Genomic DNA, 26119 nt, shown 5'->3' on the forward strand with positions numbered 1-26119 from the left:
TTATTTTTCCCATAAGCTTGAAAAGCTTACCCCAAAAGTACAAAGATATTCAGAGATTTATAGTTTTTTTGTTTAAATGGTTTTTGTTAAATTAGTAAGTACCAGAAACTTCTTCTTAGCTCTAAGTACCTTTGTCAAAAACCCAAAACATTTAATAAAAGAGATTTAACAATTTTCTGACTTAGTAATAGCTGAAAAATAGAAATGGAAATCATGTCACTGCTAAATATTAGAAATAAAGTGTTATATTGCTGTAATGTTTGTTCACTTCCTATGCGTGAAAAACAAGGTTTTATATTTAACTATATCCCTTAACTAGAAAACCTGACTTCTGCCAATTGTTGTGGTGGAGAAAGTTACCTTTACCCTGTTTCTCTAACTAAATATTGTACATGACTGTCATCTGGAAGTAATAATATTACTTGAGTGCATTGTGCCAAGTGGACACTTAATACAAAGTATACATTACACTGAATGAAATCCAGATACCGCTAATACCGAAAGAGTAAGTCATGATTTCCTTTGGCTAAACTGAGTCACAGTATACACAGTGACTTAAGTTAAATACAGTTTGTATGTCATCAGATTTCAAATGATCTTGCAATTAGCATCCCAAACAAATTAAAGAGCTGTGTTGGTTTATAAGTTTATATTTAGAATTTTAAAATAGAACCTTTGCTCCCTCTACCACCCATTCCCCATAGCGGTCAAATTCCTTAATGTTCTTATCTTAATGAGTCACATAAATTGGGTTCTTAATTTACAACGAGCTGACTAGCACTTAAAGAAAATTGCTCTGTAAATGTAGGGAGTTGGTGGCTGATGGCACCTTCTTCTAGGTCATTCTGCTCCTCCCTTTATTGATGTCCCACAGCCAATACTGGGGAAAATGAATTAGGATTCATATTCTAGTCTCCTCTCTTCATGCTCTGCACACCGCACAGCCTGGGGCCTCCAGCAGAATGTTGAGTAATGATGGAACTGTTCATCCATACCTTGTACCCAGTCTTGGGGTAAAGACCCAGGTGACTGGTATTTACTCCTTACCACAAAAACTACACTGGGGATGTTTCTCTCATCTGTGTGTTTAAATGTTCTCCTTATCTTTTGTTTTTAATGATTATTTTCAAAAGTACACTGAGTTCAGGGTAAAAACTAACCACCAAAATAGATTTCAACATGTATCTCTTAAGCTGGGAGGAGAAGCCGCCCTCTTTTGCAGTGTAACTCTTTGGAGCCCAAGTGCCAGCTTGCCTAAAATTCTTCCTGGTGTTAAAACTGAGTTGTTTGTTTGTTTTTAACTAAACAATAGGCTGAGTAATACTACATAGGAGTACCAGAAGTGGCTTTAGTGGAAACAAAAACTATTTATATTAAATAAGAAATCTGTTTTCAGGTTTCCTCTGTGACATTTACAACATAGTCTATTAGACTATAACCAAAAGCATAGTGAAATATAACTTCTGGCACTCAGTACAGAGTGAGCACAGTTTGCCACAGGCTAGTTAAGTGGAGGTAGTGAAAGGGGAGGGAGGAGTGTGGGAGGAGGACCACCTCTCCCCTTTGACTTCTGGTTTCATGACTGGTTGAACAGGAATCCAGCCTATTACACAGCCCTCCTCCACTGCTGGCACAGATGGCCTGAAGTGCCGGTTTCTCTTGGTCAGAGAATGCAGTCCCAGCTTAGCAGCAGCATTCATGGCATGGGGAAGATCCTTTTTCTTTGCAAACACAAGTAAGACGAAATCCCTGATCAACCCTTCTGCCGCCATCCTAATGAGCTGTTCTTGGGTCTCATACAGAGAGCAAAATTTGAGTGTTTTGGAAGTAGTGATGCTTCAGAAGCTGGCTCCTGTCCTGGTGGTGGTGGTGGCCAAGCCGTGAAGCTGATGTTTTTGTACTTTACTGTTTCCACATTTAACCTATGGTGGCAGTAGTTGTTACCATTTCACTGTGTTTCACTTCGTACAAAATTATTGTCTACTGCAGCATCTGAGCCAAACATGAGAACCTATCTTTTTCATTTTTTTTTAAAGAGAAAAAGGCTCTGAAAGAGGTCAGCTCACTGACCTGAGAAACACCTTACTGGTGATGGGTACCGCTGCAGCTACTCCTGGCCCAGGTGATGGTTTCACTCCTACGTGCTGCTGGCTACTCTGAAATTGTTTTCAAAATTTTTATTGTAAAATAAAAAACAGATATAGAAAAACTACACATAACAAATATGTGCCTTAATTAAGATGATTAATCTTGTAATCATTACATAGGTATAAACATTAGATATTTGCCCTGAATCCTGGAAGACCTGTCCATGGGACCCATCTCAGTCCTAACCTCTGATCTCTCCCTATATGTACTCATTACTTTGGCTTGTATACTAATCATTTTCTTGCATTTTAAAATAATTTTACTATCCAAATGTGCATCTCTAGACACTATGATTTGTTTTGCCTGTTTATTTTTAACTTTAATGTCTACTAAATTTCTCTTACTCCGTAAGCTCTCCTTGCATACCTTTTTATCTTTACAATTTATCTGTTGAAGAACCTTGGGCCATTTGATCTGTAGAGTTTCCCTCAGTCTTGGCTTAGCTGATTGCATAATCATGGTGCAGTTCAATATTTTCTTCCATTCTTGCTTTTCCTACAAATTGGCACCTAGATTCAGAGATAGGATCAGACTTAGGTTTTGCTCCCTTTGGCCAAGACTGTAGGAGGCAAGTAATGTCTTATTAGCACTATTGGAGGTCTAAGCAGCCTTCATTGCTTACTGCCTGTATCTAGTACTTCACTGAATTGCAAAATGGTGATATTTTAATTCTAATATCTTTTTCATTAATTAATTGGAATATGTTTATAAAGAGAATTCTCATTTACTGTTCGGTTACTTAGTGATACAATTCATATAGGAAAAGCAAGGTAGATATATAATTATTTACCTTTATTTACTAGTTTTTGAGGTGATGAATAGGTTTCTTATCCTTAAAAGTTAACCAGTTCTTTTTAAAAATATTGTTACGAAGTCGTAGATTTAAACATCTTTTGTGGGTTTAAATCTGTTGGAATTATTAATGAAGCTCAAGTTGTCTGTCTTTGGCCAGTGGGACCTAAGTTGGCTCCTGAGCCTTTTTTAACTTGACCCTCATAATCTTTTACGGCTTCCTTGCTCTCTGGTCTGACAAGATATTCTAGGCTCATGTTTTACATTTCCTGCTCCAGATCTTTAGTCAGACTTTTCAAGATACCTTGGTTTCTTTTAATGGTATTTGGAGATCACAGTCTGGGTGCCAGGCGTGGTTATTGCTACTGATGGTCATTGTTTTTAGAACTTTTTTAGTTTACGGGACTAGGAAATAAAATATATATATGGACAGGTTTCTAACATTTGTTTTATGTTATATATGTTTATTACATATAATATGTGTTATATTAACCATTTTATTAATAGAATATATAATGTGGATATATTTAATATATAAGTGTATTTAGATATAATGCTAACCCCAGCCCCAAACAGAGTGTGTATGTATGTGTGTGTGTGTGTATAACAAATTAAATATATAGATATTAGGTAATAAACATGCTAAATTAATAAAATATAACATTTTTTATAATAATATAACATTTATAATAACATTTTTTATAAAAATATAACATTTTATAATATCTAGTGTATATAACACAATATCAAATTATAATTAAATATAGTCTATATTTTATGTGAAATAAAATGCTTCCTGTGTTCATAGTGATAGTTTCAATTAAAATTCAAGGTTGTAGAACTTTTACTTAGTTTCTTCTTTGTTGCCTCTGTATCTGCATTCTTCTGTATTTAGAATTCTGACTCTCAGGGATAGGGGAAATGATAGAATTAGAATACCTCATAGTTATTTGTCTTGCCCAGTAGTACACACACAGCAATCTCAGTATAATAATAATAATAACAGTATGATTACTGCTGAAGACGTTTAAAAAGTTTTTGTACATCATTTCCCTATTCTTCCTCCACTTTTAAAAGTAGTTATACTATTTCTGTATTGTCAGAAAATATAGCTGTTATATGCTGTACTCTCTAACTTAGCCTTCATTTAGTTTTACTTCTACAAGTAACACCCCCCCCCCCCCCCCCCCCGCCTTTATGTTTATCTCTTCAGTCATTTTGGTTTCCTGAAGCTCATTCTCTAGTACAGGAGTGGGCAAACTTTTTCCGTAAAGGTCCAGATAGTAAGTATTTTTGGCTTTGTAGGCCATATGATCTGTCGCAAGTCCTATCCTGGTGGTGAGAAAGCAGCCATACAACATGTAAACTAATGAGCATGGCTGACTTCCAATAAAATTGTCTTTCAGTACCATGTAAGTTTCGTGTGTCATGGTGTAGTATTCTTAAATTTTTTTCCCAAACAATTAAAAATGTAAAATCCATTTGTATATTCTGGACTGTACAGGGATGGATATCAGGTCAGATTTGGCCCACAGACTGTAGTTTACAAATCCCTGTTCTGTTAGATTCCTCAGAAAGAAGTCATGGATTCTTGCTGGTTGTTACATTTTCTCTTCCCTTTGTACTTGGAAGTCAGTTTTGTTGGATTGAAAATCCTTGGCTCATACTTTCTTTTCTTGAATATCTTATTCAGTGGACTACAGTACTCCATTTCTTTTGGCATGAATTACTGCTGTCAAAGTCTGGTGATAATTTAAACTTCTCTTTTGTATAAGTCACATTTTTTCCCCCAATTTTTTTTCTTTGTGTTAAGTAACATTGCTAGAATGTATTATGGTGTTGGTTACTCTGGGTTGAATTTCTCAGGTTTGCTGTAGTTTGTTCTTTTGATATATATTTTAAATTTTTATTTTAGGAGCTTTTCTTGAGTTATAGGTTTTAGTATTCTTTTTCTTTAGATTTCCTCAAAGACTCTTCTTATTCATATGTTGGATGTTCTTTGTTTATCTTCAGTATTTGTTATTTTCTCTTGCGTTTTAAAAAAAGTCCTTATTCTTATTGATATTTAAATTTTTAGGAATTTCCTCCTTTCCCTTTTATTTCGTGTAATGCATTATCTGTTTATTCCCACTTATGTTCCCTCTAGTTTAGCCCTCATTTCTGAAATGATTTTCTTTTTTATTTGTAATTCTGTCCTAGGTGCTATCACCTCATTTCTAATTCTGATTTATGCTATTTCATATTTTCGATCATTTTAAAATGTCTTTCAGCTTGTTTTGAAACAGCAGGTAACAGTTTTGATGTGTTGTGTTGGCATGTCTTTCTCTTGTGGTTTCTCCCCCTGCGTGGATGTTATTTTAGTACTAATTTTCTTATAAAAACGTAGTATGGGATTTTACCTTGATATTTTTATTTTGCTTAGTTTTATGTGTGAAATTAGTTTTCCTCTATATTGTTTTTTAAAGAGCTATGTATTTTTTAAAATTAGTGATACATGTCCAAGAAGTTTAAATACTTGAACAAAGATAACAAGAAAAGGTTTATTCTGAGGTCTTTAAAAGATGGACTAACCTTATACTCTCCTTATTGTTATTATCATTATTTTTTATTGTGAGGAAGATTGGCCCTGAGATAACATCTGTTGCCAGTCTTCCTGTTTTTGCTTGAGAAAGATGGTCCCTGAGCTAACATCTGTGCCAGTCTTCTTCTGTTTTGATGAGCAGTGTGTAGGTCTGCGCCCAGGATCCAAACCCGTAAACCCTGGGCTGCTGAAGCAAAGTGTGTGAACTTCACCACCACCCCACTGGGCTGGCCACTCCTTATTATCATTTTAGATGCTCATATTGTCATCACCGTATTCAGTGGGTAGCCCTTTCTATCTGCTACTCTGAACTTTTGAGATAACTGTATTAATTTTTGCAAGCTTTCTTACTGACTCAATTTGTCTCATGTGCTAACTTCCTTGCACCAGTCCTGGAACTGGCCTTTTGTACCAGAAACTCCTTTCCTTTAGCATGGAATATATTAAAGTCCAGAATCTGGGTCTTTTGGGCAGTTCAGCCGTTTTTCTATGGCTGTTTCTCCTGTCTGACTCTGGTTTTACAGATGTCCAAGTAGTAATTCTTGGTGAGCCTAAAGTGTATATATTTTTTAACATTTTGAATTTATAGTATAGCAGTTTACTAACTGTCATGGTATTTCTAAGAATGAATTATGTATCATACCTTTTAATTGGTACAGTTGGTACAGATGAGAATTATTTCTGTCCTTCGTTTCCAACATAAAGCATATTGTAAGTTAAATCTCCTTGTTTCCCTAACATATTGCTCAGACCCAACCCTTCTTCCCATTTTTTGTATCAAAAGTTGACTAGAACCATAAAATCACAGAATTTAGAATATGAAAGGAATCTTAGAGCAGTGATTTCAACTTTTGGTAGTTTCTTTCCTATGTATCACTATTAAAGTATTTTCCAGTGATGATGAAAAATGCCCACTTTTTTCATGACCATAAAACATTTATCTGCATTCAGGTTGCATGTTTATCATTCATGGTAAATTTAAAAGGACCTTAAAGAGCACATTTTTTGAAGTGAATTTTACTGCTGTGGCATGTCAAAAAGACTTACTAGTAATTAAGGAAAATGGATAATTAGATGGATAACAAAAGATACAGGGTTAACAGAAGAGTATCGAAAAGTTACTGGTGGATAAATTCTGGCCTTAAGTTCCAAATTACACAAATGACTCCGGTCAGGAACTCAGGACTTTGAAACATGTTCTATCCCTTTGCAGTTACCATATGGTCTTACTCTGACCTCATCCTGGCTTTTTTTGGTCAAAGAATTATGGGAGTCAGGAGCTAGGATACTGCTTTCTTATTTTGCTTTAATTACATTTAAAGGCTAACCCAAGAAGTACTACCGAAATATATAGATAAAAGGAAGTTAGTTATTGAAACATCCGTTTGAGTAGTTACCCAGCTTACTGCTGGTTATTTTTCTTTTGTGTTGGATGGGACAAAGAATAGTCACTGAACACTTGATGTGAGCTTTTTTCTTGGTAATTTTGCATTTTGACATGAGTAATTTTCCTCAAATTAGAATGCATGAGAAAAATGTGGTTAATCAGTGGTTCCTGGTTGTTGGGGTCTTGTTAATCAGAAGTTTTACTGTATAATCATAATGTATTTTGGGTGTTCTCATTTATGTTATTTCTTCAACTCTTTGTCTGTGTGGGTATTCTGATTGCTTGATTACATCTGCCTGGCATAGTGGTATTTAAAACAGCATTTATAATAAAAATTCCTCCATCTTAGCAAGTAAAATGAGAATATGGAAAGACAGTTGATAGTTGAAACATGATTGTTTCTTCTTGACTTTACTTAATGTTTAGTGGGTTGTAGGTTCGGGATAAAGAGAAAGGAATGTGGTTAGTATTATGGTCTAAAATCAGTAGTTTATCCATCTGGAGACATAGAGTATGTGGAGATACAGGCCTACCACCCTTTTCCCTCTTACAGAGCAGCTCCACTTTTCATATGTTTTACATTTTGTGGGCTTCACATAAGATTTTTCTTTTTTTAAGAAAATAAGGTTCTACTATTAAAACTACGTACATACATTTGGTGGAGAGGTATTTTATGATCATGCATTATGCCTGAAGAGGTTTCTTATCTAGCATGCTGCCACTTCTAACACTGATAATTGTAGATGTTTGAATTCCTATAATGTATATTGGGTCCTACGGACCTAGCTGTCTTATTTTTTTTTTTTCCTCTCCAGAGCCCCAGTACATAGTTGTATATCCTAGTTGTAAGTCCCTCCAGTTCCCCTACATGGGATGCTGCCTCAGCATGGCTTGATGAGTGGGTGCAGGTCCATGCCCAGGATCTGAACTGGCGAACCCTGGGCCTCCAAAGCAGAACGTGCGAACCCAACCACTCGGCTACAGGACTGGCCCCGTCTAGCTGTCTTATTATCCTAGTGTTCTCTTTTTATCAGGTCTTTTGGATAGGGGACGAGAGCTAACAGTTGTGGCACTCAGCTTTGTGTTTCACATTATTATTTTATTCAGTCCTTCAGTCAAACTTGCAAGGTAGTTATTATCCCCATTGTCACACAAAGAAAAGGAGGTTTTAGACTCAGAATCTAAATTCTCTTTTCATCTGCCTTGCTTTTGGGCAGGAGGGAAAGAGTACATCCTGAGTTTAAAAGCATTGGCTTTTCCATACATTTTCTCTGAATGATTTCATCTATAACTTTTAATTCCCTCCTATACTTGATGCCTTTAGAAATCCATACCTCAGCCCGGACTTGTCTTATAACCTCCAGACCTCTATATCTGCCTCCTGAACATAGGCGCTTGACTATTCCACAGTCAACTCAGCACTTTGCACATCTCAACTCAGCATGTGCAAAGTGAAATGACCATCTCATGTCCCAAATATTTATCTCTTGATATACTCCTTTTGTTGATTCCCTGTTCTACTTCTGGTCTGGGTGAGTTTAATCCTCTTGGGCTGTAATGGCTGAGAGAGCAATCCAAGCAACACGCTGCTCTAGTTACTCTGGATAATATTCTTATTAGGAGAATGAAACTCCTTTTTCAAGTCAAGAGTCCTTTCAGGCAGCAGTGCCAATAGATAGGATATGTGACATCAAAGTGATATATAAATACATGATTTATTCTTTAGACCAACCCTGACCAAAGGTCATGGGAGAATCAACAGTTAGGCACCTTACTCTGATGATGCCCAGCATACAGACCTTTTTTTTCCCCTTTCTTTATATTTAGCCTGAATTCTTTACCTAATGACCTTATTCTTTATCTCAGCAAGCTCATCTATTACCTCTCTAGACCATGCCCTATGGTGGTGCTCACTGCATCGTATTTTGTTCTGTTCCTAATTATTATGTACTTCATTAGCATTTTATTATAAGACGTAAACACAGAGAGGTGGATCCATAGCTGGGGAACTAAATGTGATTTATACAGAGCAGTTTTTATTGAAACCGTACTCTACCTGGTAAATTTCCACTGTATCCTTGACTCATCTCTTGTAGTCACAAGGATGTAAACATTCTGTGCTTTATTTTTTCTATTTCTCTGGGGTATTGGTGATCTGTTCACGTTCTGTGGAGTTAGTTGATATCCTCTGGTTTTTATCCATATTATCCCCTACATTTAGCTCAAAGACTGGCACAGAGTTGGTATTCAATAAAAAGATATTTGTGTTGAACTAGGCACTCCTCTGCAGAGTATTGCAAATACAAAGATTTATAAAGCATTTTAAGGGTGAACTTACTGTTTAGATTGGATGATAGGCTATTATATATAACAGCACAGAAGTTGCTTTTCCAAAGTATACTGTTAATATCAAGCAGGAGTTCTTCGTTACTTTCAATTATTTTTCTTTGTCTCATGTATTTATGTACACATGTACTATATGCAATACAGTATTATATATTTTAATGTTTTGGCTTAAATGCTTACTTTTGAGTTGTTTTTAGTATGTGAATAATTAGTAAATATACATATGGGTTTTTCTTTTTATAAACTAGTAACTCCATATCAAGCATCGCAGTGTTTTTGTTATAAATTTCTACTTGTATTTCTCCACAGGCAGAGGAAGATGTCATTTTCATTGGACCTGACACACATGCTATTCAAGCCATGGGTGACAAGATTGAAAGCAAATTATTAGCTAAGAAAGCAAAAGTTAACACAATCCCTGGCTTTGATGGAGTAGTCAAGGTGAGGAACTGTTTCACTCTAATCTTTATGGTACATGCCCTCAAGTCAAACATTTTGTCAAGAGTGTAAGATAAAATGCAATTATTGCTTTTTAAAATATATATTTGTAGGTGTAAAAAAATCAGTGTTGTTTATACTTGGATTATTTTAAATGGCATAAGTTAAAAAGAGCAAGAAACCACTTGATACCTACAACTAAGATATACAACTGTGTACCAGGGGGGACTTGGGGCGATAAAGCAGAAAAAAAGAAAAAAAAGAAGCCACTTGAGCATTGTATTTAATGAATCAGTATGACTCAGACTTTCAAAGGAAAAATCTTAGTGATTAAAAACTGTGTCATTAGAGCTCCAGATTTCATTTAATGGTGGTGTATATTAAATGTTTGAAACATTGTGAGATTCTCTTTGTATCTTTACAGTGAGTTTCTGTTCGGTTACGTAAAATGTAAACTGTAATCATATTTCTAGTGGAAAGTAGCATAGCTGTGGATTACTATAGATCCTAGGCATCAGCTCCTCAACTAGCAAGTGGTTTCTGCACCTGAAGGCTTCTAAGAAAGAAATGCAGAAATTAGAGTATGTGGTTCCGTACCGTCCGGGAAAAAATATTCACTTTTTCTCATTAGAAGAGAGTCCCTGTGTAGACTTTAACCTTGTGACTTGAGTTAGTCTGCAAGAACTCTTCATCTCAGTGTTTCTTATTACTACTTTTTGGGATGGACAGTTCTTCATTGCGCAGGATCATTTCACACATTACAGGTTAGTTAGCAAGCTTGGCCTCTGGTTAATAAATATCCTCAGCTTCTTGCCCATATTTACATTAATCTGTATTCATCCATTTTTTTCTTCTCTCTTGTTACAAGGAAGAGAGGTGCTCCCCATCTTCTGTAAGCCAGTTCTTCCTCTTATGTTCTGGATGTATCCGTTATAGCCTTCATGTACTACAGTCTTCACTGATTGTCTTTTCTTTCTTCTGTGTCTTAGAACTCTCCTTGTCTTTATCTCCCTTCCATTACCGTTGCTATAAAAATACTTAGTCACCCAACAAATGTCCTGATCCCTTGGCTGGGTGGGAACGATGTGGTGATAAACAGGTTACCCAAGATCCTTCACATAAAGGCGCCTCCAGTTTAGTAGAAAGAAATATGTGTTCCTCCTCTTCATAGAGCACGATAACCCCTTATCAGTCCACAGCTGCCAACTGATTTCTCTCTTCCCTTTCACAGCCAAATATCTTAGAAGAATTGTCTTCACTCGTTTTCATTTCCACAGTTTTCACTTAATCTTTAATCTTCTGCAATCTGGCTTCTTTCCTCATTTCTACTGAAATTTCTCTTTCAAAATCTACCAGCAATCTCTTTCTTTCACTAAATCAAATATATACTTTTCGGTCCTGATCTTATCTTGATGTCTTACAAGCATTCAAGTCTTTCTTAGAAGCACTTGGTCACTTTTTCCTTCTCGAAATATTTTCTTCTGACACATAACTCAGTTCTAGTTTTGCTGTTGTTTTTGTATTTGTGTTTTTGGTTTGTTTGAATCTCCTTCTTAGTTTTCATGCTGACTGTTCTTCCTGTTTTTCTTCCTTAAATGTTGGTTTTTATTCTGGGTTCTGCGTAGGACATTTTCTCTTATTGTACAAACTCTTGCCAGGCAATCTTACTTATTTTCATGACTTCAGTTAACCACCTTTTCTGACAAATCTGAAACCTATATATTTGTCTTACATATCTCTTTTGAACCTCAGAACTGCACATCCAATGACTTCTTAAACAGCTTTACTTGATGCCCCTGAGGCACCTTGAAAGTAACAAGTCAAAAGCTGAACTCATCATTTTCTCTCTAACCAGGGATCGGCAGACTATAGCTCCATGCATACCTGTTTTTGTAAATAAAGTTTTTTTGGAACATAGCCATGCTCATTTATTTACATATTGTCTGTGTAGGCTTTTCCACTACACTGGCAGAGTTGAGTAATTGTGACAGAGACCACATAGCCCACAAAGCCTAAAATATTTACTACCTGGCCCATGAAGAAAAAGTTTGTTGGGGCCACCCTGGTGGCTCAGCAGTTAAGTTCGCATGTTCTGCTTCTCAGCGGCCCGGGGTTCGCCGGTTTGGATCCTGGGTGCAGACATGGCACCGCTTGGCAAAAGCCCACGTATAAAGTAGAGGAAGATGGGCATGGATGTTAGCTCAGGGCCAGTCTTCCTCAGCAAAAAGAGGAGGATCAGCAGTAGTTAGCTTGGGCTAATCTTCCTCAAAAAAAAAAAAAAAAGGAAAAGAAAAAACAATAAGTTTGCTGACTCCTGCTCTAAACTTCTCATGCTTCATTCTTTCCTGCCTGATAAGATGGTGACATTTTTCCACATAGCAAGTTTCTCAGCCTAGAAACTTTGGGTTGTTCTTGGTAAATACTGTTACAGAGAATTAGCTTAAATGTCTTTCAGATTCATTTACTGCTTTCTTTCCTCATGCTAACACCACGTTCCAGCTACCATTATCTAATCTGGGTTACCTCATCAACCTGTTACTTGGTTTCCTTGTAGCCCATCTTTGTCCCGTCCAATTTTTGACACACAGTTTGAGTGATCTTTCCAAGACTCAGATTTGGTAGTATGCCGTGTTTCAATCCTTTAAATAGCTGCCTTTGTTTCTCTCTTCCAACTGATATTGTGCCAGTTTACCCTTTGTTCCGTGTGCACCATTCGTGTATGACATTTTAGTTTTTGAAACTTCTATGCTTGATTCTGTCAAATCTGTGTTGATTCTGCTGTGGTCTTCCTTCTTTATTGTCTCCTACTCATTGTTTAGGTGTTGGCTTAAACATACATTCCTCACAGAAGCTTTCCTTGACTGTCGAGATTAGATTAGGCCCTCTGCTGTATTTTCCCTTAGCCTGCACTTGACCCATCACATTTTAAGTCATTCAGTCATTCGTTCTTCAGTGAATATTTAACAAGTGCATACTATTTGTCCCACATTGTTTGAAGTGCTGTGGATATAGTAGTGAACAAAACAGACCAAAAAAAAAAAAATTTCTGCCCTCATGGAGCTTACTCTATAGAAGAAGGAGACAGACAATAAACAAATAATAAGATGGATAGTACATGCTATGGTGAAACATAAGACAGGGAATGGGGAATGAGAATATTGGAAGGCAGGGTCTGGTCACAGTTTAAAATAGGTTTAGCATGCCATCTGAAGGGGTGACAGAGCAAAGTCATGTGGATATCAGGGAGAAGAGCAAAGCAGAAAGAAGAACTAGTGCAGAGGTGTTAGGGTTGAAGTGTGTCCGACGGTGAACAAATAGCAAGGAATCACGTGATTGGAGTGATCAAGGGAGACAGTGGTCAGAGATGAGGTAATAGAGGTAAGACGTATAGTGAGGAGCTCAGATTTTATAGGGCCTTTTAGCCATGTTAATGATGGGTTAAATGTTTACTTATTGCATTGAATTGTAAGCTCATTGCTGGCAGGGACTGTGCTGTTTATTACTACATCACTTGCATATGGTACTTGGCACATAGTCAGTGCTCACTAAATACTTGTTGGATGAATAACGTTCTAGGAGATAAATTCTACACATATAACTGTTGTGTACACATTTTCTGTCATTTAGTACATATTTATTAGACACATCAAGAGAAAGGAACACGTATGCTCTAGATATTGGAGTAGGCTGATAAGGACTGTGAAATAACTATGATTAATATGTTAAAGAAATTAGAAGAAAATGTGAGTGAGATAGATAAACGTATAAAGAATTTCACCAGAGAATTTGAATCTATAAAAAAATTTAGAAATTCTATAACTACAAGTATATGCAAATAAGGACTTTAGATAGCTTTAACAGTAAACTAAGCAGAATGTAGGATCCACACTGTAGCATGTATCAGTATTTCATTCCCTTTTAAGGCTGAATAATATTCCATAGTATGAATATACCACTTTTTAAAAAAATGCTTCATCAGTTGATGGACATTTGAATTATTTCCATCTTTTGGCGATTATGAATAGTGCTGCTATAAATATTTGTGTACATGTCTTTGTTTGAATACCTATTTTAAGTTCTTTTGGTTATATACCCAGGAGTGGAATTGCTAGGTCTATTCTATGTTTAACTTTTTGAGGATTGTAAGATTCCATCTTAACCGTCCAGAAAACAAGATTCTAGTTGTTGGCTTGATGAAGTAAACAGCAATATTGAGGAAACGCACATGACAGCGAACTCCAGGCAGCTTCTAAGGTAAGGTGAGGGTAACCTCCCTCGAGAGCTGGCAAAATGGTGGAGCAGTCAATCATACAGCCACAAGGAAATAAATTCTGCCAATCACCTGAATGAGCTTGGCAGCAGATTTGTCCCCAGTTGAGCCTCCAAATGAAGATGCAGTCTGGCCCACATCTTGATTGCAGCCTTGAAGACCCTGAGCAAAGTATGATGACTCTTTTCTTTATTAGGCTGTCAACTGTTGGGTTTTAGTCCTTCTTTACTGTCTCATTTTAGAGAGTTGTGCAGGTTTGGGTAGTGGTTTGAATGGGTCGTTATGAACCTTGATCTGTTCAGCGCCAATACTTCTGCCAGTATAATTTTAACTTTTTTCTGACAAAAAATCTGGCCTTCTTAAGTCTTCAATTTGGGCTTCATTTGGTCACAAAGGATGTGTCAGAGTCTAAGTTAATTCTGGCTTGATGATGAATAGCAGAGTTCTCAGGAGTTCAAGGAAGGGGTCATCAGGAGAGCATTTGATGTGGAAATTCTGTTTGTACTGTGGAATCTTTCTTATGAAGTCAGTGTCCCATAGGAAGAGAAATATTCCTTGAATAAAGGTCCAAAGGTGACAGCTGTGGGATGGGACATGGGAAATGTGAAAAGTTTTAGAGATACCCATTATTGAGTAGTTTGTTGACTCTGAGAGAGAGCTTGTGTAGCGACAGCAGGATTTAAGGTTAATAGTGTACTACCTGTATCAATAATTAATAATTAGTGAGATTTCTCCTTTTGAGTTGATGGATAAAATGGAAAATGAGTACTTGATTCACTGTTGGGACATTGCCGATTATATATTTTTTCCTCCTTTTTCTTGGCTAATACAGAACAATTGTTTGTCCATTGTCATTTCTGTTTATAATATCTGCAGGTGTCTTTAACAAAAGACCAGTATTTAATTTCTGGAGTGGGAGCTTCTAGTTTTATCTGTAAGGCCATCAGTTTATTCTGGGTCTTATTCTGCTTCTTTTTTCAGGCTCTTTTGAAATGTATAGTATGGAATTGAAGATCTGACAATGTGACTATTTCCCATCCACTTTTTGCTTGTTTATAAAATTTCTATTTGTGGCCTTAAGGCTGCTCACAGAAAGTAAGGAAAGAGCTGGGGTCACAACTGTTTCAGGATCTCCTCCTGAATGATGCCTACAGGTGTTAGAGAGCCCATCTCTGAAGTCTCCAGTGGACTTATCCTTTCTTTACTGGCACATCTGGATTAGATCCAACCCATTTTCACAGGAAGGATTTTGATGGTAGCCTTCCAAGGACATTGTCCATCATTTATAGCTTTTCTAAACCTCTCTGATTTCCTATGTGATTAGGGATCTAAAGTCACTCTTAGGGTCTTCTTATTCTCCCCTTTAATCCAATATTTTCCATCTGAGGTTCTAACTGGCAATATGAACCGATTGATATAAATCTGGAGACCCTAAATTATACATTCCTAGAATATTCTCAATTTCTCTGTAAATCTCTATCTTGTGTAGGCTTTGGAAAGTCTTTGGTAATGCCTCTCAGTTCATAATGAGACTAAGGCTTTAATTCAGCCATAGCATCTTGCCCTGTTCTGACAGGGGCTTAATTTTAAAAAGTGGTATTGCTTTGAGGGTTTCCGGACAGCCAGAAGAAAAGGGGAGCAGGTCAGAGGAAGAGTAGGGCAGGGGAGGAGCATAGGATGGAGAAAAAGGAATAGCAGGATAAAGACCATCAGGTTCAAGCGAGTTTTACTAAATTGTTCGCATTTTTCATTTGGCTTTTCCTATGCCTTTTCTCTTCCCTGTGAACTTTATCTTCTCTCTGAGTTTTGTAAGGAAATAATTTTGGAATCTGAAATTCTTTTGGAAGCTTCCTCATGTTAATAAAAAAATGCAGAATACTAGGTGTTTGAGATCTTTCTTCCTTTTTTTTCCCTAAGATGCCTCTCAAATGAACCATTCGTATCAAAAGCTTACAAAAAGGTCTACTATGATTCTAAATCATCCTTGGTGAAATTATGCCATTTAGAAAAATAATGTGATTTTGAGTTACAGATTTAATGTATTTAAGGAGAAGTCTGACTCAGCGAGAGCACAGACCTACCCTGAGACAAACCCATGAGAGTCTTGTAATGGCATATCAGATACGTTGTTTGTGCGCCTCATGTCTTAGGCCCCCAGACTAATGGTTGGCCATCTCTAGTTGCAGGCCTGACAATGTGCAATGCCTTGTTGGTTTAAGATTTGAAGGAGAGCTCTCTTCCAGACCCATACTCCCGTGGTCAAAACAAGTCAAGACAGGAAAGTTGTCAAGAAAACCCATATCAAAATGATATAGATTTCAAAGCAAATTTTGTCCTATTTAGATGCCAATCTGAACTCACTGGCTCCTGGAGCCAGCGTGAAGATGAACTTACAGGTCTTATGCTTGTTTTCTTCCATAATGAACTTTGTCTTATCGACTTAGAACAAAAAGTGTTGAGGATGTTTTGTTACTAATAAGAAAGATTTTGTTAGTAATAAGGAAGGTTTCTTCCAATAGCAAACTTTCAAATCTGGTCAGAAAATCAGAGAGTTCCTCATTCCTAAGGTTCTTGAAAAGGAAATTGGAGCTCTCCCGGTGTGACACTTCTCACTCTTTTGCTTGGAGAGACCCCTGAGTGTCTCTCACTGGGTGTCAGAGGAGCACTGCAGTTTTTGAATCTAGGATCTTGAGCTCTGGCTTTTAGTGGGTCTTGAACAGATCCCATTGTAAGCTCCAAGATTGCTTCAAAGCGGTGATATCCTTCCCTATAGTAGGTAATAAACTTGGTTTTACTTGTTCAACAGGTTATTTTGGTTGTCTTTTCAGGAAGGCTGCATTTGACAACCTGCATTTGAATTTACAACCTCTGTTAACTTGGAAAATAAGAAAAAGTAGAAAGTAGAAGAAAATAAATCCACTTATCTTTTCAATTTTGTCTCCTTGTATGCTTTAGGTGCTTTTTAAGATCCTGTTACACTCACAAATAGTGATAGGTTCTCATTATCTTTGTTAACTTTAACCATAGTATACAGTTCTTAACACCTATTGTCTGAATTAATTTGCCACAATTGAACTGGCAGTTTATAGTTTTGAGATAACCATTTAAAAATGAATTTAAGGAATCCCCTTTTGTTTCTCTGATAAATTTTAATTCTAGTTTTGTTTGTAGTTTTCTTTTAATTGTTTCTGATATGAGACTGTACATATTTTTTTTCTTTTAAATTTGGTTATTAATTTAGATTTCTTGTGCAATAACTCCACTTTCATTTGGAACTACACTACTTTTCACATTTTGTAGTTAGATTTCTTAAGTAAAAGATTACTTTTGAGGGTATCTGTGCAGACAGAGGTTTGCTAATGAAAATAAATAGTGTAAATTTTTGGAATACCTTGTGGTTTCGGCAACTGCCTAGCAATACTTTTGCATTGGAAGAATGTATGTGCTAATTATAGATAATTCTATTTTTTTAAATCTTTGGATTTTTTAAGTCCTATAGATTTTTAAAAAATTAACCTGTCTTATTTATAAGACCAAGTTCTTTTTCTTGGCAACTATGTTATATTCTACTTTTTATCCCCCAAGTAAGTTTCATCTCCAATTTGAGTAAATTAATGTGGTTTCAATTTGTTACATTTCTCCCTAAAACTTTTTTCCTTTCCTATTTGAATATTTAGAATGTTGTATGGAGGTTATATGGAGATGGTTTACCATAATTTTTAAAAACATTGTGTGCAGCATTTAAGGAGTCTTTTGGAACAGTTTTCCTTATGTCTTGTTCTTGAATCATCCTTTTCATTAGAGAGAAACTAATGTTGTTTCAAAGTGTAATTCTCAGGGAGTCATGTGGTATCAAGTATTTGCTTTTAACAAGTTTCATTTTATTCAGCATCTTTTTAACTCAATCTTGGGAATTTAAGAGCAGAGTCACGAGTGTGCATCTGAAGCTGTTGGATGATAGGTTTTGGAATCCAAGCCCACTTGTTTGACAAAGAGTAACAAGCTGCAGACCCTGATTTCACAGAGCTTCAAGTCTCCTGAGAGAGATCTATAAGTAGAGAGGCAGTTTAGTACATTTTAATGATGCTAAGTTCAGGGTGCATGGGGCCCGGAGAGAAGGGGCATCTAACCTAGCTTGAGGGGGTTATCGCAGATCTTCCAATGGAAGTGACATCTAAGTGAGACGTGAAGTCTGAGAAGTGGTGTTATCTAAAAAGTGAAGATGATGATGGAGACACAGCTCAATGGTCAGTGAAAACATCTTTTTGTAAAAGCCTGGAGCTGAGAGACAATGCGAGCTTTAGAAGACTGCAGGTGTGCAGTGTGAAGGCTCTAGTTAGAGAGCTGGAGAGAAAATTAGGATCCAGACATGTATGGCCTTGAATGCTGTGCACCTGGGTTTGGAGGTTGTTCTTGTGGCTTTGGGAGCCTCTGAATGGTTTCATGTAGAAGAGTTAACGTGATAAAATTGTGGAATTAGTGAACTTATTTTGGTTTGTCGTGAGGAAAATGTACTAGAGCAGTGAAAAACTCAAGGTTGGTGGATGAATGAGAGTGCTCTTCCTTTAATCCAGGCAAGAAATGATAGGGGCCTAAAGTGAAGTACTGGCATGGAACAAAGTAGATTGTGTGGTGAGAGATGGTGGAAGTTGAATCTATAGGTTTGTGTGATCTGTTAGATGTCAGGTGTGAGGCAGTGGGAGGAATCCCCAATGGTTAAATTGCCGCGTTCGATTGTGATACCCTTCAGCGTACCAATTGGAAGGAAAATTCATGGAACTTCTCTGAGTTGGTATTGTCCTTGAAGAGGGAATACTAATACCCATTTACCTCTCAGAGTAGAGTATGGTAATGTACTTGAATGATGTTTATAAATTATGCAGTATAGGTTTAAATTAGTAATAGTTTTTATCACCCTAATTAGCCGGATTTTAAAAATTACACTCTTGTTTTAGCAGAAAGAGCCAAATAACAACAACAAAAACTAAAGTGGAGGGAATCATTTAAAAAAACAAAAATGTCCCAAATTGAAAAGCTGTGTCCTAGTAATTACAAAATACAGTATTAGACATCAGTATCCTTTTCCCCTGCTAAACCAAGAATAACTTTCCTGATTATGCTGTAAAGGCTTTATGTATATATATCCATATTTTAAAGATTGGCTCCTGAGCTAACAACTGTTGCAAATCTTTTTTTTTTTTATTGCTTTTTCTCCCCAAATCCCCCCAGTACATAGTTGTATATTTTAGTTGTGGGTCCTTCTAGTTGTGGCTTGTGGGACAGCACCTCGTCAGTGTGGCCTGATGAGTGGTGCCATGTCCACACCCAGTATCCAAACCGGTGAAACCCTGGGCCACCGAAGCAGAGCGTGTGAACTTAACCACTTGGCCACGGGGCCAGCCCTAGGCTTTATATTTTTGAAAAAAGACCCAATTATGTTTACTATGCTGTTTTATAATTGTAGAAACATATACTAAATTTTAGAAAGATTTGAAAGTATATGAAAACAGTCTTCTGCTTGACTTGGAGTTATTTGGAAAACACAGTTGTGTGGAACCTATTTCCTGAACCCAGGATTGTTGAAAATTTTGCTTTACTTTCTATAGGAATACAGAATAGTTTGGGGATCGTTTGTTGTGTACAGATACAGCTTTGACCCATTGTGCCTTGAAGCAATGATCTGTTTTTGCAAAAACAGATTTGTTCTAGAACCAGCTGAGGAAAGTAAACTCCCAGGTAGTTTCCCATGTGAATGCGTAGCAGTGCTCATCCAGTGAGCACAGAAGTCAGGGGTGGTAAGTAGGCTGTACGTAACAAGTGAGAAAGGAGAGGCGTGCTTTGAATCGTGGATGGTAGAGTCAGTATTTGACACTGAGGTCACTGTAGAAGTTGGGTGTTCACCGTCAGGGAGAACTATTTAAGTTGGCCTGTCTTTGCTATAGTCCTTCCTTCCCCTCCCTGCCCTTCTCCCTTGCTCACCAGCAATAACGAGTACACAGATCATCTGATCTGGTGAAGTGTACTGGAGATGCAAGTGCACATTTTTTGCAGTCTCGTAGTGCCAGTATTCTATATTATACAGGTTTAGAGAGTGAGTGGTGACCACAGGATGTAACAACCAAGATCAGGCAGGAAAGAAACAAACTTAGCAGTTTGGGGTGGCAGGCTGCCCATTTTATCATAGAGTGCCAACGTTGAGTGCTTACTGTGCCAGATACTGTACTAGTATGTTTCAGCCTTAACTAATTTCATCTTCTCCATATCCCCATGTGATAGATATTGTTATTATCTACATCTTACAGATGAGGGAATAGAATTCCAGAGAGGCACACTGGTAGTAAGGTAACTTGTTTACTGTCACAGAACTAGTGTTGGAGTCCGTGCCTCCTGGCTCCAGCACCTGCACTCTCAGCTGCTGGGCTTTGCTGCCATGAAGATGGGTGCCGTAGAGTATTAACAGATAAATTAGGCTTGCAGACAAGGCCCCCAGTTGCTGTTAGCTCCTTTTTACATTTTTGTGATCTGCTTTGTGTTTGGATAAAGTGACATCACCCACCCCTCCCATCATATTCTCTGTAAAACAGAATTTTTCACTGTTTTGTTCTTGGGTTGGATGGTAGAGCTCACTTAATGTAAGTTGTGCTGAAATAGAGTTAAAGAAATGGTTACTGGTTCCATTGGCTTCTTTCCTTTTTCTCCATTTCTTGAACTGCTGTTTTGGAATTGTATAGGTTAAGGCTTTCCTGCAACCCTTTCTTCGTCAGTGTTCCCAGGTGTTAAATAACTTCATAAGCTGAGTGTGGCTTCTTTCAAGACAGGCTGGATTACAGAGTGAACCACAGGGATTTTTATCACTTACAAGAATAGAATCAAATGGTATTGTTGGGCTCTTCCTTTTTCCTACCGCCTGATTCAAAGCTGTTAGGAGTATTATTATTGCTAATGTATTTTTCATTTATTTTTGTACTTTCCTGTATTTTCTCAATTTTATTACCTTTTTGTTTTTTTTTGAGGAAGATCAGCCCTGAGCTAACAGCTGCTGCCAATCTTTCCCTTTTTGCTGATGAAGATTGTCCCTGAGCTAACATCTGTGCCCATCTTCCTCTATTTTATATGTGGTATTCCACCACAGCATGGCTTGATAAGCAGTGCGCAGGTCCGTGCCTGGGATCCAAACCAAGCAAACCCCAGGCCGCTGATGTCGAGCATGCTAACTTAACTACTATGTCACTGGACCAACCCCTCAATTTTATTACTTTTGATGTGAAAATGAAAATATTATTCTAAATACTTCAGTTGAAAATTGTATAATGGAATCAGTAACATTAAATTTCTTTTATTGAAATTTTTCTTCTTTTGCTTTTTTCTCCCCAAATCCCTCCAGTAGATAGTTGTATACTTTTAGTTGTGGGTCCTTCCAGTTGTGGCATGTGGGATGCCACCTCAACATGGCCTGATGAGTGGTGCCATGTCTGCATCCAGGATCCCAACCGGTGAAACCCTGGGCCGCTGAAGCAGAGCGTCTGAACTTAACCACTCCGCCACGGGGCCGGCCCATCTTTTATTGAAATTTTTGTCTTTGACTTTTCTTCCATTTTCAGGGGGATTATTGTCCTATCTGTTAGAAATTCTCTTTTAATATATTATAGAATATTATGATATTGAACAATACTTGAACAGAGTCTGCAGTTTTAATCCTTTTGGTATTTTCATAGTTGTATTGTATGTCATCTAATTAATAGATGTGAGACCTGTCTTAAGAATGTTTTAAAACTAAGACTGAAAAGAAGAATCAGTTCTGCTTTTCCTTCAAATATTGCTAAGTTGGATTTGTGAAGAAGTAATGATGTTTTGCTTAAAAGAGATTTGTTTTACATAAATAAAGAGCAAAGCGTGTTTGGTCAAATAAAATGTAATTTTTATTTTACATTTTTATTGAAGTTTAATATCTTTAAATTGAAATGAACCTCCTTTTTATTACTTTTTAGTATAACTTAAACTTGTGGCCCTTTAATTTGAAAACTTAGTACCATATAAAGTTTGATTTTTTAAATTAATGAAATATTTATTTTAAAATTACAGTTTCGGTAGCACTGTATATATATATTTTTAAGAATAGGTTTTGTGAAATCCTAGTTTCAACATTTTGAAGTTGCATGATGCAGTGAAAAAGTGCCTCAGTGAGAATTTCGAGACAAGGGTATATATTTGGCTTGATGTTGCCCAACGTCAACAATGTTTCATGGAGTGTACTTTGTTTCAAACTGAAGCAAAACCCAAGCCTATCTGGTTCTTGAGCCCCTGCTCTGAACTACTGTGTGGCACTTCCTTACTGTATATCACTTAGATATGTGAATTTGAAGAAGCCACTACATGTCCTTGGATATGAGTTTACCCACTTATAACACCGATGCTCTGGAGATGAGTAGTTCTGTTGGTGTTGGACTAGATCATTTAAGAGATTGTCTTATCATAACAGACTTATTTCTAGGAAGCTGATGGATACTTGTTTATTCATTTAACAAATAATGTGTTGATTGTGTCAATTTGCTAAGCTGTGGAGATTCAGTAGAGAGAAAGACTAGAGCTAGTCATTGCTTTCATGGAGATTAAGTGTGACAGGGGCTGTCATAATGGAAGGACAAAGTGTAATGTGATCACACAGCAATGGCACCTAGCCTGGTATAGGAGAACTGGAAAGGCTTTCTAAAGCAAGTGACATTTAGGTGAAACCTGAAACGTGCACCCCTGAGTATAAGAGAAACTGGTAATTTTTCTCTTACCTAGACTACTGCTTCCCAACTGGACTCTCCGTATCCCTCTCACCTCTCTCCAAACTGTTCATTTGGTGCGAGTTGGAGAGGGACTGGGGATGAGACTGGTGGCTCAGGCAGGCAGGATCAAGTATTGAAACTAAGTTAAGGAGTTTAAATTTGGTTCTAAGGCATGGGGAGTCATGAAGCGTTTAAGCAGATTTAGGGAATACTAGTTTGTTTTGGTAACATTTAATGCCCTGGAAGTCATTAATTAGATAATTTGAATAATACCTTCAAGTGTGGCTGATTTAATTTTTTTTTTAAAGATTGGCACCTGAGCTAACAACTGTTGCCAATCTTTTTTTTTCCTTCTTCTTCTCCCCAAAGTCCCCCAGTATATAGCTGTATATTCTAGTTGTAGGTCCTTCTAATTGTGCTATGTGGGATGCCACCTCAGCGTGGCTTGAGGAGTCGTGCTGGGTCTGTGCTCAAGATCCGAACCAGCAAATCCTGGGCTGCAGGAGCAGAGTGCGAACTCAACCACTCGGCTATGGGCCAGCCCCCAGAGTTATCTTCTTAAAACCTAAATCTAAGTCGTCATTCCCCTGCATAGAGCCGTGGCATTTGGAACTCCGTACTGAATCCTGGCAGGTCCTTCCAGGACAGGCCATGCCTTCTGCTCGTCCTCCATCCTCTCCTTTCCTGCCACTTCCTTACTGTGCTTCACTTCTCGCTTCATGGACCTCCTTTCAGCTTCTAGAACATTTAATTGCCTTCCTAATCTAAGGATTTGTACATGTTCTTTCTGTCTGGAATCCTTTCTCCCTAATCTTCCCATGGCAGCTGGCTGATGTATCTTCAGGTTTTAGTTTAAATCTTACTTCAGAAGGACCCTGTCTGAGCTGTGTATCTAAAACAGGTTCTCTCGCTTTCTCTCCCTCAGTACTATTTGGTTCCATGTATCATTTATTTCAATTTTCAATTGATTTTACTCTCTTTTCTGTTTCTCTCATTAGGCTATACAGTTCCATGAGGACAAAAACTATTTCATGTAGTATTGCCTGGTAAATATTTATTGAATTAATGAGTAAATGAATGAATAAGAACAAATGGATCAACCTCATTTTTTTAAAATAAGGCTATGTAATATTTCATTTTATGCATGTACTGTTTATGGTACCAGTTTGTTATTGATGACCTTTAATCTTGTTTTTCTGATTTTCTTTGCTTATCAAAACACCAACAAATTGAAAATAATAAATTTCTTTATATATTTCTCTGTGTTCATGCATGTGAGTATATCTGTATGATAGCTCCCGAAAAATGAAATCACTGGGTCGAAAGGTGTATGTCCTCAAACCTTTGATAGATACTGACAATATCTTTTTAAAAAGATTGCACCATTTTGTACTGCACTGGTAGTAAGAGCAGTGCCTGTTTACCTTAAGGTCATCTCTCCTGGCTATCATCAGACTTTGGCAGATGAAACGTGGTGTCTCATTGTTTTCATTTGTATGTCTGTAATTATGACTCAAGTTGAACATATTTTATATATTATGCTTTTGGATTTCATTTTATGTAAACTACTTATTTAATCCTTTGCCCATTTTTCCTGATGATTGTTGGTCTTTTTCTTGTTGATTCAAGTTTTTTATTAAAATTTTTTTTCTACCTGTATCCTTATAGGGAAGTTGTACTGTGTGATGTGTCAGTGCCACTGAATTTGGAGCTATTTGGGGATTTTCATCTCTGTTAAAAGTAGTTTTATGTAGCCTGATAAGAAAAGTAAATGTGCTGAAAGAACATATTGGAGCTGACTTTATTTAATAGTTTATTGTTGAAACTGACAGTGGAGTTTTTTTTTAATGTTTGGTACATAATATGTCCTCAATAAAATATTTTGGGATGAATGAGTGACAAGTGAAAAATTAATTTTTAAGGCAGTTTGATTTTACTTGGAAGTTCATTTAGTAGAATTTGATTTTCACTGTGAGGAAACTTAAAGCATATTGATTAGTTAAAAGACAAGATTGTTTTGTGGCAGTTTATAAAAGTGTTGGATTTGTGGCAGTTAAAGAATTTTTAGAAGTTTTGCTTTGTGTAGATCTCTCTCTCTGTACACACACACATACATCCATACTATGTGTATATATTAATAAATGACAAAATATGACTAATGAATTCTATGAATTATTTTTTAACATTTGCGTGTTAGTTGTCTCAAGGTAATGAACTTTTTAGATAGCAGTTTGTTTTCTCTAGAATGTCTTTTGCAAATATACTATTACATGTTTGAAAGAAAAGACATGTTGAAAGTTTCCTTCTAGGCCTCTTATAATCCAGTCTCCATCAGCCAGCACTCTTCCTGTATTTTGTTCTCGAGGCACTAATTGTCTGCATTTGGCAGGTTTAACACTTCCTGACAGAGAGGCTATTAAGGGGAAGTATTCTCCAATAACTGTCACTGGCTTGAACAAAGAATCTTCAAACTCAATGTGTGGAAACCACTAACATTCTTAAATGACCCTTTTCATGGATTTTTATCCCTTTAAGCTAAAATTTGGAGAATCTAGGGTCAGCGAAACAGCAAGGTGTAATAAAGCAGTAAACCTTGATTTTTCGGGGGTAGAGTGGGAGGTATAGATTTATCTCTGACTTGAAAACAATTGTTATTTGGAAAATCTCATTAGCAGATGTGACTGCTTGGAGTAAAAAAAAAAGAGACTTAGAACTGATGTCGCTCTCAGGACCGCTTTGAACTTAACAAGCACCTATTTGTGGAGCAGACTGGCTAATGAAAGGAAATTAAATTTTTCTGACAACTTCCCCTGCCAACCTCCTTATTCAGGGGATGTTATTAGGTACTGAAGACTTTTAAGGAAGATTTTTTTTTATTAGACATAAATGAAGCAGTTATAAACATCCCCCACCTCGCTTTTGGGGGAGGATTCTGACATGGTTACTCTACTTTAAAGTGTTAGCTTAAAAGCTTGAGAAATACCAGCTTTCACTTTAACATTTTAAAGTTATTTTCTAAAAATTCAGGCATTCTTACCAGCTAGTAGTCTCAAAACGTTATTGTCATTCCTTGTGATAGTTTTGTTTATGTCACTGAATTATAAAAAAAGTTGAATTTAGTAGGGGGTTTGGGTTTAATACCTTTTCAGCTTTCTCTTTATGGGGAAATGTATCGGGAGTGTTCTATTTTGAGTGTGTTAGGTGAGAGTTACTAATCAATGAAATGGTTTGGATGCAAAGGAAATTTTTGTCCTTTCAGTGGCATTGGTTGATATTTAGTGATACTTAATCCTTACATTCATAAACTCTTACCTTGCACTGTTTTGGAACGCATTTTCTTTCCTTGGCTTTTTGAAAGTTGCCTCCCTGCTAGTTGGTTTGTT

General features: G+C 36.9%; 1 protein-coding gene across 8 annotated transcripts in view; it reads left to right on the plus strand.

The window, feature by feature from the left end:
- PCCA (propionyl-CoA carboxylase subunit alpha) overlaps window positions 1–26119 on the plus strand; it is a 416711-nt gene that overhangs the window by 120462 nt on the left and 270130 nt on the right. For all 8 annotated transcript variants that reach the window (XR_011528233.1, XM_070579174.1, XM_070579175.1 and 5 more), the window contains exon 7: window positions 9564–9695. Coding sequence is in view for 6 of the 8 variants with exons in the window: in XM_070579174.1 (XP_070435275.1) it covers window positions 9564–9695 (132 nt within the window). In the remaining 2 variants the exon portion in view is untranslated. The remainder of the gene's footprint in view (window positions 1–9563; window positions 9696–26119) is intronic.

The sequence above is a fragment of the Equus przewalskii genome, chromosome 16, assembly GCF_037783145.1.
Source record: "Equus przewalskii isolate Varuska chromosome 16, EquPr2, whole genome shotgun sequence".
Lineage (NCBI taxonomy): Eukaryota > Metazoa > Chordata > Mammalia > Perissodactyla > Equidae > Equus > Equus przewalskii.